We start from the raw sequence: 13,610 nt of genomic DNA on the forward strand, positions 1-13,610 counted from the left end.
ATGTTTGGCCTGTTGTTTTCTGAGAGCGGAGCTTAGCGTTTTATTTTTTAATTTTTTATCACATGTTTATTTTTGCCCTACATATTGTTTTACCATCAGGTTAACGAGGAGGTATTTGACTTCTGTCTGTGTAAACCCTCAGGTCTGATCCATCACAAAAGACGAAGTTGGAGTGAAACATCTTCACTCCAACAACGATTTATCCAGTTGACAGATTTAAACTTTGTCTTTTGCTCTGTATGGAGAGTTGTCGTGTGGGAACATGGGTGACTCAGACTCGTGGACTGAGCTTGGACCAACATGCGTGAATGACATCTAAAACCTCTTCAGTATGTTTTTAATGAGGGAACAGCGTTATAATATAGTAGAAATCTCCAAAAAGGCGATTTCACGTAATACCGCCTCTTTTAGGGTTAATCTTAGGTTTAGAAACTGTTAATTTGGTCAAGTCTTTGGGACATGTCTCATAACTAAATGCATTTAGGGAGTGCCAAACTTAAACAGCCCATCTGACCTTTAGTCATCCTTCTGCCACTCGATGTAGATATAAGTCAGGAACACACACACCACCACCACGTACACGACGAAGAAAACCTTGTTGAGCTTCTTGGCGAATTGCGTCCACTTTCCGGGGTCCTCGTGATTATCACTCAGATGGAGCAGAGAGCGCTCCACTCGCTTCAGCTGCTCCAGGATCTTCTCCAGAGTGGTGCCTTCGTCTAACGGTTTACTGCCAGGGTCCTGAGGGGCAGAGGAACGGGAAGCAGGAGTCACATCATACTCAGGGCCGTGCTGATACTCTGCAGCTGAAGTAATCAACAAGGGGAGCTCTGTCACTGAAGTTAGACTTTAATCTGAGCTTCGTTTTAACAAAATCTGACTATAAAGAACTGATTTGCAACAGTTGAGCTGATTTGTGGCGTGCTCGCATCATCCAACAACAGGACCGTGAACGTTTGTGTTGATCACAGGCTCCTGAAATTGTGCTGTTTAAATCCATTTTGCTTTTTTTTTTCTTGACGTTTCAGACTATATTAAAACGTTTTTTGGTAGTTATTGCTAAAAAGTGCGATAACTGCTGAACATTCCGCCATTGACGTACATGCAGAAACACCCATGAGATGTCAGCGCACAGTATCAATGGATGGCGTTCGCGTACTAGAATCTGAAGCTGTCGCAGTTTCAGGTGGAGGGCGAGGGCCTGTGCAACTCTCACGACTTAAAGCTCTTTCAGTTGACAGTGATCACGTCTTTAAGGTTGAATATTGGCACCTTTTTTTTTGAAGCAATTGTGAAAAAAAACCCTCACTTTTGTTCATTTATACTGACAAAGACGTTGGGCTTTGCTGCAGTGTTTGTTTCACGTGGATAGGCCCAGTAATGTCGCGTCTTACACTGAGTTGAGTGGCGTGTTGGTGAAAGAGCGTTTCCTCCATCAGTCCAGCCGGGACCTCTCCGGCCGAGCTGTCGTAGATACGTCCGTTGTGATTCCGTCCTGAAAAACAAACAGGCTTTAATCGTTCCAGAGGTTAAAGGTCACAGTGGCCATTTTTGTTTTGTTATTTTTAGTGAAAAGGGGGGTCTGGTGGTTCTGCCCCAGGAAATTTAGTAAAAACAGGTCTATGTTACTATAATTTTCAGAGTTTTGGATTACATTTTTGCAGATATTTGAACTAGTTTATTAGTTTTGCAGTCTGATATTTTGTGTTTAGTTCAGAGCTGACACCTTTTGTTCTTTAAACTGTTCATGTTGTTGTTAATGCAGCTGCTTTTGTATGTGGCTGCTGCGCCGACAAGTTAATGTGAAGATTCTAATCATCAGTCACTGGTCTGTTTTGGAGACTGTCTCTAGTGAGCTGACTGCTGTTGTTTTTGTTCTCGTTTTGTCGTGGGTTACAGTATCCCTTGTGTTCAGAAAATAAACAACCAGAAGACGCTGATGATGTTTCTTAAGGTCCCCATGGCAGTTCCCCTCAAATGAGCTAAAAAAAATCTAAAGTATCGACGCAACATTACTAGAAATATTGTGATATTGTATCGTCAAAAGTCTCATAATTATATCATGGGCCAACACAATATATCACATTTTAATCTTATTTGCTGAAAAAACAGAGGTGAAAGCATGATTTTTTTCTTTACTCTTAAATCTTGAGTTGATTACTTTGTGTCTTAAGCGTGGAGGTGAACTTGTTTCTCTGTAAGAATGTGACACAAACTTATTTTAAAACGTCTTCTTCACTAGAACCAGCTGCTTCGGTCACATGATACTGGTTTTAAGTAAGAGGTGTAGTAATCCATCTTTTAGTGACTGTGAGCATCTCTTAGTGACGTATTCTACCTCTCTGTGAACAGCAAACTATACATCCTTTTGTGACCTTGTACGGACAGTATGTAAAATGAGTCAAGTCCTTATAAGACCTGTCTTCTGTAGATAGTACCTCCTCTGAAACGTAACGCATGTGCTGCTGTCTGTAATTCCATTCATCTGATCAGATAAACTTCTTTCAACTCTCTACCTGGTCTGCAATCTCTTCCTTCACGATTACAAGAGGGAACTACATAGATCATGGTCTTTTATTCCATTTCAATCAAAACAGTATGAATAAAGAACTTAGAACTTCTGCACCAAAGGCTTGTCAAAGATTTTAAAAAGGAACTTCTTCAATTCTGTCCATATTTCCACAATACTGCAATAAAGACAGTTAAATGAATGTCGTGACAATATTGTACCGTGAAATTGGCATCGTTCCATTCCTAATCAAAAGCAGTTCAATTTGTGCTGAAGAATCTGAACTCTGTTTTGGATCAGGGCTTCAGTGTGAGGTCCTACAGGGTCTGTGGAGTCTGTGGTCCTCATACCTCTGTGGAAGAAGCTGCTGAGCACGCCATGCTCCCTGCTGTCCTCGGTCACACAGCCCGCGCTCTCTTCCTCGTTCTTTTCCTCTGTCTCTGCCTCTGGGTGGACGTCCTTCTTTATCAGGTACATGACCACGATCGTCTCCAGAAGACTCACCAGCATCAGGCCGAAGATCCCGATGCAGTAGGTCGCTGTGGGGCAGAGGAGCGCTTTACTGAAAACTCAAAATGTCAGGTCCAATACTCGCTCATGATGAAGTGCATGGAGCTCTGGGTTAAACCTGTCAGGAGCAGCAGGACCCATCTTCAGATCTTGAGATAGTCTTGGTCAGGATTACTATAGCTGGAAGATCTGACCTATCTATGGTGGAAACCCAAGGAAATCCACCTAGACACAGGCGGAACATGCAAACTCCACACAGATTGGCACCTCGAGGAACGCCAAGCTGGGCCAAAACATGCTGATCAAACCTAAAACCTTCCACCTGTGTCCAAGCCGCTCAAGACGTCAAGACTATGATAACTACGCCTCTAGAGTTACAGAATTTGAGCCGTAAACCCTTTTGTACCGATGAGAGGGATCTGGTCGGAGGAGGCGGGCAGGATTTCGTTGAGGATGAGCTGAAGGACGGTGATGGCGAGCATAACTGTGACTTTAAAGGTGAGTTTCTCTCCTCCTCCGTGAGACACCAGGAACGAGGCCAAGTCCAGACCGAGGAAGAAGAGGACAGGCACCAGGAAGTTCACAATGTACAGCATAGGGCGACGCTTCATGTAGACCTGAAGACGAGGGGAAGAGGACCGAGACGACGACAAGAGACAGAAAGAACACAAAGAAGATTATTACGCTTAGCTTTACAGAAATAATCTAATACCAATATTGATACTTTGCAGCTGACGTCATTCCCTGGGGGAGTTGAAGATACCACAGGGACTGGTCTGTTTGAAGCGCTTTAATCTGACTTTATTTTTAACACAATCAGACCACAATGTTATAAGACCATAAAGAGTTTTCAGACACTAAAAACGTATCAAGTTGTGTTTGCTAATGTGCGCGTTGTGGACCATGTTCTGCAGAACTCGTTAACGAATAATGGACTTCTTCAGTATGTCTACAGAAAGCCTACATTTATCACGGATTAATAAATTAAACTGGAAAGCGCAGAGCAGTTAGTGTGGAAAGTGTAGACAATGGAAAAAAGCAGAAAAGTGTCCGGGTACGTACGGTGTAAATGACCTTGTCCTGATTCTCGTCCGTCGTGGTGTTTGTGATGTCGATGCTGATGAAGAGCCACTCGTACTGAATCCTCATCACTTCTATAGACTGTTGTGTGGCCTCCCGAGAGTTCTCACTGGCCACCAACCGAACGTCTTCCACTGAAATAACAGAGGAGAGGGTCAGAGGATGCAAAGGAGAGAGCCAGAGGAGCAGAGGATACAGAGGAGAGGGTCAGAGGAGCAGAGGAGAGGGTCAGAGGAGCAGAGGAGAGGGTCAGAGGAGCAGAGGAGAGGGTCAGAGGATGCAAAGGAGAGAGCCAGAGGAGCAGAGGATACAGAGGAGAGGGTCAGAGGAGCAGAGGAGAGGGTCAGAGGATGCAAAGGAGAGAGCCAGAGGAGCAGAGGATGCAAAGGAGAAGGTCAGATTGAGCAGAAGCAGCAGAGGAGAGGGTCAGAGGATGCAAAGGAGAGAGCCAGACGAGCAGAGGGTCAGAGGAGAGGGTCAGAGGAGCAGAGGATGCAGAGGAGAGGGTCAGAGGAGCAGAGGAGAGGGTTAGATGATGCAAAGGAAAGAGCCAGAGGAGCAGAGGATGCAAAGGAGAAGGTCAGATTGAGCAGAAGCAGCAGAGGAGAGGGTCAGAGGATGCAAAGGAGAGAGCCAGACGAGCAGAGGGTCAGAGGAGAGGGTCAGAGGAGCAGAGGATGCAGAGGAGAGGGTCAGAGGAGCAGAGGAGAGGGTTAGATGATGCAAAGGAAAGAGCCAGAGGAGCAGAGGATGCAAAGGAGAAGGTCAGATTGAGCAGAAGCTGTAGATGTAGAGAAGAGGGTCAGTGGAGCAGAAGATGCAGAGGAGAGGGTCAGAGGAGAACCTGTTTGGATGACCGACTTGAAGGACAGGCTGCAGCTCTGAGTGTCAAAGGGGAACTTGTGCACCCTCATCCTGCAGGTGCTGACTAACACCTGATCGTTCTGGACCTCCACCTCTCCATTGGATCGGATGAACAGGTGAGGGCTGGGCGGGGCTTTGTCCTTCTCCACCCTCAAAACAAAACAATAACACTTTTTACGTTTAGAAAGTGGAAGAAAATGGATGGATGGACATTTAGAACATAGAAATGTCCAGGGATGGAACAAGATCTCATGAAACCAAATTGCCACAAGATTGGGCACACATGAGGAAAATTATCTCGTGAGATTTTCCTCTTTTGGATTTGGCAAAAAATGGTTAAATCCTGTTAAATTGGATCTGTTCTGGTTCTTAAAAGCAGAGCTACAACAACAGCAACAATACTAAATAAAAGAAAATATCCTCAGGGACCTAATCTCGCATTGTCTCGTTCTCGCGGACATGATCTCGTGCTGTCTCGTTCTCGCGGACATGATCTTGCGCTGTCTCGTTCTCGCGGACATGATCTCGTGTTGTCTCGTTCTCGCGGACATGATCTCGTGCTGTCTCGTTCTCGCGGACATGATCTTGTGCTGTCTTGTTCTCGCGGACATGATCTTGTGTTGTCTCGTTCTCGTAGACCTAATCTCGCGCTGTCTCGTTCTCGCGGACATGATCTTGTGTTGTCTCGTTCTCGCGGACCTAATCTCGCGCTGTCTCGTTCGCGCGGACATGATCTTGTGCTGTCTTGTTCTCGTGGACATGATCTTGTGCTGTCTCGTTCTCGTGGACATGATCTTGCGCTGTCTTGTTCTCGCAGACATGATCTTGCGCTGTCTCGTTCTCGCGGACATGATCTCGCGCTGTCTCGTTCTCGCAGACCTAATCTCACGCTGTCTCGTTCTCGCAGACCTAATCTCGTGCTGTCTCGTTCTCGCGGACATGATCTCGTGCTGTCTCGTTCTCGCGGACATGATCTCGCGTTGTCTCGTTCTCGCAGACCTAATCTCGCGCTGTCTCGTTCTCGCAGACCTAATCTCGTGCTGTCTCGTTCTCGTGGACATGATCTCGTGCTGTCTTGTTCTCGCGGACATGATCTCGCGCTGTCTCGTTCTCGCGGACCTAATCTCGTGCTGTCTCGTTCTCGCGGACATGATCTCGTGCTATCTCGTTCTCGCGGACATGATCTTCTGTTGTCTTGTTCTCGCAGACCTAATCTCGCGCTGTCTCGTTCTCGCGGACCTAATCTCGCGCTGTCTCGTTCTCGCGGACATGATCTCACGTCTTGGTCTTGTCTGAACCCAATCTTTACTTTCAACTGGCAGTTTACAAACCGCAGTAATTTGCTCACGTTAAATCGAGATCACAAAGAAAGTTCCATAGAGTTTATTTTTCGGAAAAACGCAGCAAAAAGAACAGTGTCTCTACAATCACGTAACACATAGACCATGAGCACGGACGCACTCCCAGCTCCATCCACGCCAATTCACTTTCTGTTGAAAAAACATTGTCCCTGTCTCTGTAACTGCTGCTGTCAGATTTATCATTTTGGTCTTAAAATGTTTAAATTAACCCACTCTTCTTTGGCTGCTATGATTCTTGCCGTCGGAATTCCAAATATGAAACTCCGCTCCAGATTTTCTTTATACGGCGGCTTTGACTCAAACTGGGGAATGACAGGTCTGTTTGTGTTTGTGTAGAACATAATATTGTGTCTTCAGCTCATGTTGAACCTAAACAGTGACAGTGTCGTGACCGTGGACTCTTACGTCTCTATGAACGTTACGTAAGTGCATATACATCCCCGAGACTAAACAGCGACGGCGTAGAGACATCGCGCTCTTACATCTCCTCTATGGTGATGTCGGGCTTCCAGAGCACCTCAGTGGGAATCGACACTTGATCAATGCCGCAGAAATCATCTTTGTTCCACCAGATGAAGTCGTTCTGCCACTTCTGGATTTCAGCAAAAAGCACAAAAAATACAAGAAATGAAATCGGATTGAAGAACGAAGTTTAGTTCTGTCAGGTTCACGTGAGTTTCTACGTAAAATTCCTCAATCCCTAAATGTAGAGATGATGTTTTGTTTTTTTTTAACATTCAAACGTCTCTCACCATGACGGTCCAGACGTAAGGGATGAACTTCTGGTCTTTCTCCACCTGAAAAACACAGAACGTTAGAGGGTCCATCACCTGCCTGTTTCCATGGAGATGTTATAGATTTCACAGTAAACCTATCAACAAGAATTCATTTGTGAGTGTTTTTATTGCGAATATGTTCCTCGCAAACATGCATTCTTACTGTGGGCAGGCTTTCCTCTCCACAGACCTGACCAGTAACTACTTGTCTCCATGGAAACTGATCATTTTTGAACATTCAGATGAAACAATTACATTTCACAAGCTATTATTATTATTTTTTATTTTTTGGATTGCCTATGATCCAGAATGCACATTTCTTCAACACTTTCTAGTCACCAATGTTCTGAGGTCAAACGGGCGTGATTGACAGGTGAATCGGCCAATCAGGGACAAGCGTGGTCCAACCGTATCAAAACAAATATGGCCGCTTACGAGGGGGAAAATAAAAGGAAAAAATATCGCAGGGGACTGAAAAAACATGACGGATTTCTGCAGAATCTCGAGCTCCTTCGTTTTAAGGGGCGTCGCTGGAATAAACAAATCTGATTGGACGATTGCATTTGGTTCTGGCAGAGCGAGCGGCGACCGGACCAGGATATATCGGTTCAGCGAATTTGAAAACGGTCCAAACGTAAACTTTCGCTTTTCCTCCACGTCATCCCCGTTCGTCACTGACCACGTCCAGTATGGCGTAGAGGCACATCTCCATGGTGACCAGCGTGGGCTCCCGGTGGTCGTTGACTGGGCGCGTCATGTAGAAGAGCTCGCTGTCCCTCGTCAGATTCAGATGCTCCAAAACATCGTGGAACCTGCAGGTCTGCGTCAGCGCGCCCCCTGCAGGACACACACAGGGAGTACAGCGGTGCTCAGTGCGCTCATACAAACCTGACATGTTTTTTCAACTCCTTTTTACTCTTTAGTTGAGTAATTAACGCTTGTTTCTATGGAAATGTTATTGCTTTACGTTAAATGTCACATAGTACAGCATTAAACCTATTTATCTCCATGAAGACAACCAGACGACGCTATCAGGTTAAGTTACTGGTTAAATCTATTGAGAGGCAAATGCATGAAAAAGAATGTGTTTTTAACGGTATTTTTTGTCTCCATGGAGATATTGCTGCATTGTATTGTATTGGAGTGTTCCACAGTATGGCATTAAGCTCATTCATCTTGCATTTATTCAATTACAGGTGTTCACAGTAGTTTGACTCATTAAATGTAAATCACTGTGTTTACATTTAATGATTTGATCCTGGTGTAGCAGATACAGACTCAGTGCAGCTTTAGTCCAGGTTCAGTCTGTTTGTTGCAGTTTCGTTGTGCGACCGCAGCTCATGTTGTATCTGTTTCTCAGAATTAATCTGATTTTTTTTATCAATATCCTGAATCGTGTCCAAAACCCATCGCGGAAATGGCCCGTCCACTTTGTGGTTTGAATCATTATCTGCAATAGTTTGAGTCTCTGAGTGCGGTCACAAAAAGCTTCAGAGTGGAACATTTCTCACTCGACAAACACTAATTACTCTGCACCATTAGAGCCACAAGTCCAAGGCTCAGGCCAGTGTAAGAGACGCTTCGACCTGTGTAATATTGATCTAATTAATTAAAACTAAATGAAATGAAATGAAATAAAATAAAATAAAATAAAATAAAATAAAATAAAATAAAATAAAATAAAATAAAATAAAATAAAATTAAATTAAATTAAATTAAATTAAATTAAATTAAATTAAATTAAATTAAATTAAATTAAATTAAATTATCTATACTGTTACTACTACATTTCTACTTGATCTGATTCTATTCTTTTCACAAACTGCCTATCGTTTTTTTGTTTTGCTCTTTTTACAAACAGACATACAACTCCAGATCTTCGAACAGACTGTAGACACACTAAAAGCCACCAGGCCAAGTTACAGGTCAGATCTGTGGAGAGGCGAGCTTACTCACATTAGAGGTTATGCACTGACGTCATTTTATTTCAAAAATGCTCCTCAACATTTAGAGCGACACTGAGGCAGAGCTATGGGCAGAGCAACAGACAAAACTACAGACTGTTTATATAAATGGACATAGCTAACCTGCTAAACGCTGCGTCCAAACAGGAAGTGATCATGGGCGCACTTCCGCCTCCATTGACTCTGGTTCCAATTCACTTTCTATTGAAAAACTGTGGCTCCTCTCTCTGTACCTGCTGCTGTCAGACTCATCATTTTAGTCTTAAATGTTTGTATTAACCCTCTACATGATCCTGGTGTTTTTATTTCACTATTGTGTCTGTAAATCAAGATATGAACATTAAAAACAGATCAATGAGGCGCCTAGCAACAGGCGTTAGCAACAGGTTTGATTGACAGTGTTTCTAAGTGCCAGCGCCCCCCTCAGTCAAACAAAATATTTAGCAGAGTTTTAGACTTTTATGTTTTGTTATTAAACTGCAGACGCTCTTTCACTTTTTAGATTCCGTGTTTTGACCTTTTACAGAACGAGTCGCCTCTTATTCTGAAAGTTGTGAATGCTGTTTTGTTTTTTGTTTTTTTTTCTTCTTTATCAACACAATCCCATTTCATCTTCAGAGCCACAATGGTGGTCATGTGTCCAGTGTATCACTCTGAAACGCATTAGGCTTCATTATTATTGATCTCATATGATGCTTTTCAAACACTTCTGTACCTTCTCCACAAAACCATTCTGTTTACATCCGTTTAGATCGACTCCACGAGCCTCGGGTCACGTAGGTTCAGACTCCTCCTACGTTCAGCTGTGCACACTTTAAATAAACAAGTGAAACATCATAAAACACTAAACATTTATACACAGACACATGTTTCAGATATTCAACGTGCCTATGACAGGTTAGACCATAGACTGTGTATTTAAATGGACAAAGCTAACATGCTAGCCGCCACATTCCAAATAGTGAAGTGAGTGCGCTTTGTATTAACCCGCGCCACGTGATCCTGGGGTTTTTATTTCGATATTGTGACAGTAAATCAAAATATGAACAGTAATAACAGACAAATCCGGCGCCTTTTGCCACTAGCGTTAGCAACAGGTTTGATTGACAGCGTTGCTAAGAGCCTGATCCATGTTAAACCAGCGGTCGCTCCAAATTGGCTCTTTCGACGGCTCTATGATCCTCTATGTGTCAAACTCAAGGCCCGGGGGCCAAATGCGGCACACCGTGTCATTTTATGTGGCCAGTGACAAGGTAAATTTAAACGTATGACTGTCTTAAAATGTCAGTTTATCAGGAGTTACGCAGTTACACAAACATTTTCTTTAAAACATTGCAAATGACATGCTATGATAATTCCAAATGCTCCAGATTAGCCGCTATAACTGCTAGCCTCACTTCTTTATACAGACTGTGAGTTAGACGGCTCATTTTACTGAATCACGCTCATTATATTAGAGATTTTGTTTGTTTTGTTTGTTGTTGTTTTTTTTGCAATTTTTTAGGTGTCATATTTTATTTCCTTACATCGCTCTAGGTGAGTGTTACCTAGCAACCAGCTGTACAGTAGGCTAAAACTCCTCTGATGCACACCGAGATTATTGTTTGACAAATAAAATTATAAGAAAACACCTTAATATTGTTGAAATAATGTTTCAAGTATTGGGAAAACGTGTGTGTAAATAGGATCTGTGTATAGTAGCACGTTAGCTAGCCCGTTGTGTTTTGGCTAAACTTCTCCCTAATGTGAAGTCATTGATTTTTTTTCCTCTACTTCCTGTAATTTTCAACACTTTTTCAACTTTTCCTCGCAAATTGCTTCTTGATTGGTGTAAAACTATAATTTATCTTTACCACAGGTTTTATTTCACCAAATAAATCCAACATTTGAGAACCCGTCAAAAGCGCTTTAGGTACAAAGAGATTATTGTTGTGTTCTTTTCACTCGTAAATGTCTTCAGGGTCAGTGAGCAACCGTAAAAACGCACAGTTGTTGTTACTAAAGTGTCTTAAAGTTGCACTGTAACTTTCTGGAGAGTCAAATCGAGGCACAGCAGAGAGAATATTAGAGTAAAAGTAACAATATTTCTATGGAGACACGCAGGAGGATGTGTCTGAAGAACATCTGAAGCACACTGTCTGTATAACATCACGAGAAAGTCAAAAGGAATCAGCCAAAATATGAGGTATCAAGGTGCAATTTCCAGACGCTGAAGGTGCCACGTTCATCTGTTCAAACGATTAAACATTTAAAGTATAAAGACCACGAGAACGTCCAGAATCACAACCGCTCAGGAATGACACGGGTTCTGCGTCCCAGAGATGAACGAGCTTTGGTCTGAAATGTGCAGATCAAACCAAGAACAAAAGCAAAAAAGACCTCGCGAAGATGCCGCTGAAGCTGTAAGAGTGTGTCATTATCCACAGTGAAACGACATGGACTGAAAGGAAACTCTGCAGGAAGAAGACGCCACTCCAAAAGAAACATAAAAAAAAAAACAAACACAGATTACAGTTTGCAAATTGACACGGGGACAAAGATCTTCATTTTAGAGACATGTTGAAAAGTTTGGATATACGTTTGGAGGAAAAACAGTGAAGCTTACAGCCTGAGGACCTCATCCCAACTGTGAGACACGGGGGTGGCAGCATCATGTCGTGGGGCTGTTTTGCTGCAGGAGGGACTGGTGCACTTCACAAAATAGATGCACGGTGAAGAAAGAACATTATGTGGAAAAAATACTGAAGCATCATCTCAAAACTTCAGCCGGAAAGTTAAAGCGTGGGCTCAGATGGGTCTTTCAAATGGACAATGACCTGGAGCATACGGCCAAAAATGGTGACAAAGAGGCTTAAGGATAACAAAGTCGATGTTTTGGAGTCAACATCACAAAGTCCTGATCTAAATCCTATTGAAAAGTCACGTGTGAGCGAGACGGCTTCAAACTCGGCACAGTTCTGTCTGGAGGAAACGGGACAAACTTCCTGCCGACTATTGCGAGACGTTTGCGAAAGGAAAGTCAAAACATCAAAAGTCGTACAGTTTAAAGGAAATGGAACAAATACTAATGGCACGTATGAAAACATCTGAATTTGAAGAAAGTCATGAAAAAATAAAAAAATTAAAAATCCTTCTGTCATAATTCTGGCATTTAGCAAATAGAAATAATTTAGCTAATCCTAATTTACCTAAAAAAGGAAAAGTTTAGTCTGATTTCTTGGCAGACATTGAGAAAAAAAACAAACAAAAAAAACAACTATGTGTCTTTTTATATATTTTTTTTTATATAGTGTATGTAAACTTCTGGACTATTGTCAGAAAATTGTGGAAGAAAATCCAAAACATTTTGACCCAAGTTGTACAGTTTAAAGGCAATGCCACTAAATACCAATGCAATGTATGTAAACTCCCAGCTTTGAAGAAAGTCATGAAAAATTGTCAATAAATAAATAAATAAATAAAGTCCTTCTGTGATTATTCTGGCATTTCTCAAATAGAAATAATTTTGTTAATTCTAATTGACCTAAAACAGGAAAGGTTTAGTCTGATTTCTTGTTAGATATTGAGAAAAAAAAAAAAAGGAAAAAAAAGGAAATGTGTCTTTTTATAAAGTGTAAGTAAACTTCTGGTTTAAACTTTACATTTTTGGACTGAACGCTGCGTAAATGGAGCAGTAACTGTTTCAAATCCTCATGCACTTTCACGTCCGACTACAAACTAAACACTGTGGACATAAATACATGACTTTCAGCTTGTGTAACTCAAAGGTTTAATGTAACAAACAATTGTCCTAAACAGAAACAGAAAGTATTTGTTGAAACCATGACTATATTCACCCATTCCAGCACTTTTAAGTCATTACATAAAATAAAAATCTGATTAAAGTTTACGTTAAGCTTTGAAAACATATTTTAAATGAACGTGATTTCGTCCTCACCTGTAAAAAGCAGAACTATCCACATCGTCTCCATGTGTCCCACCTGTTGGACGCTCGGAGCCCGGAGCCGTCTGTCGTGTGTTTCAGTCCAGAGGAAAACTCGAAGGTCTGGAATATTTCCGGGAGGAGATGGTTTCGGATGACGAGTGTGTGTGGGATAAATGTGTTTTATAAATGTAATTGTGCGGTCGCGATAATGGGCTCTCTGCTGCGGCAAAAAATAATGAAAATGAATGACAGAGAGAAAGAGGGCGGGGCTTAAATCATGCTACATAATGCAGTTTGAAGGACAGTTTGAACAGACGTGTTGTGTTTGTGTGCGCTCTGTGGTTTTATCTCGGACACTCACGGATGGATGTTTAAATCGTAAAACTGATCGGAAATGTCCAATAGGAGCTGACGTCAGCGTAAACGTCATCACAACAAAGCGCCGCACGCTGTCGACGCCCCCTGTGGACATCTGCACGTCTCAAGAAAAGCGCTTGATTTATGCAAAAATGGCGTCTTGAAAACAGGAAATCGCTCTAAACAAAACTTCAGAGGAAAATGAAAAGAAACAACTAGAACATGGTCTGAAAAAAATAGGTTTGGGACACGGGAAGTGACAAA

At 42.4% G+C, this 13,610-nt stretch overlaps 1 protein-coding gene across 1 annotated transcript; it reads right to left on the reverse strand.

Annotated features, from left to right (window-relative positions):
• Window positions 1-516: 516 nt before the first annotated feature.
• Window positions 517-13,050, reverse strand: LOC117387603 (5-hydroxytryptamine receptor 3A-like). The gene is made up of 10 exons (XM_055229810.1): window positions 13,002-13,050; window positions 7,780-7,937; window positions 7,077-7,121; window positions 6,807-6,916; window positions 4,944-5,113; window positions 4,082-4,233; window positions 3,426-3,636; window positions 2,860-3,048; window positions 1,395-1,495; window positions 517-741 (listed from the first exon to the last, which is right to left on the reverse strand). Exons 1-10 carry the CDS (start codon window positions 13,033-13,035, stop codon window positions 517-519), a joined length of 1,395 nt encoding a protein of 464 aa, XP_055085785.1. The 5' UTR covers window positions 13,036-13,050.
• Between the last annotated feature and the right edge of the window lie 560 nt (window positions 13,051-13,610).

The sequence above is a fragment of the Periophthalmus magnuspinnatus genome, chromosome 19 (assembly GCF_009829125.3).
Source record: "Periophthalmus magnuspinnatus isolate fPerMag1 chromosome 19, fPerMag1.2.pri, whole genome shotgun sequence".
Taxonomy (NCBI): Eukaryota; Metazoa; Chordata; class Actinopteri; order Gobiiformes; family Gobiidae; genus Periophthalmus; species Periophthalmus magnuspinnatus.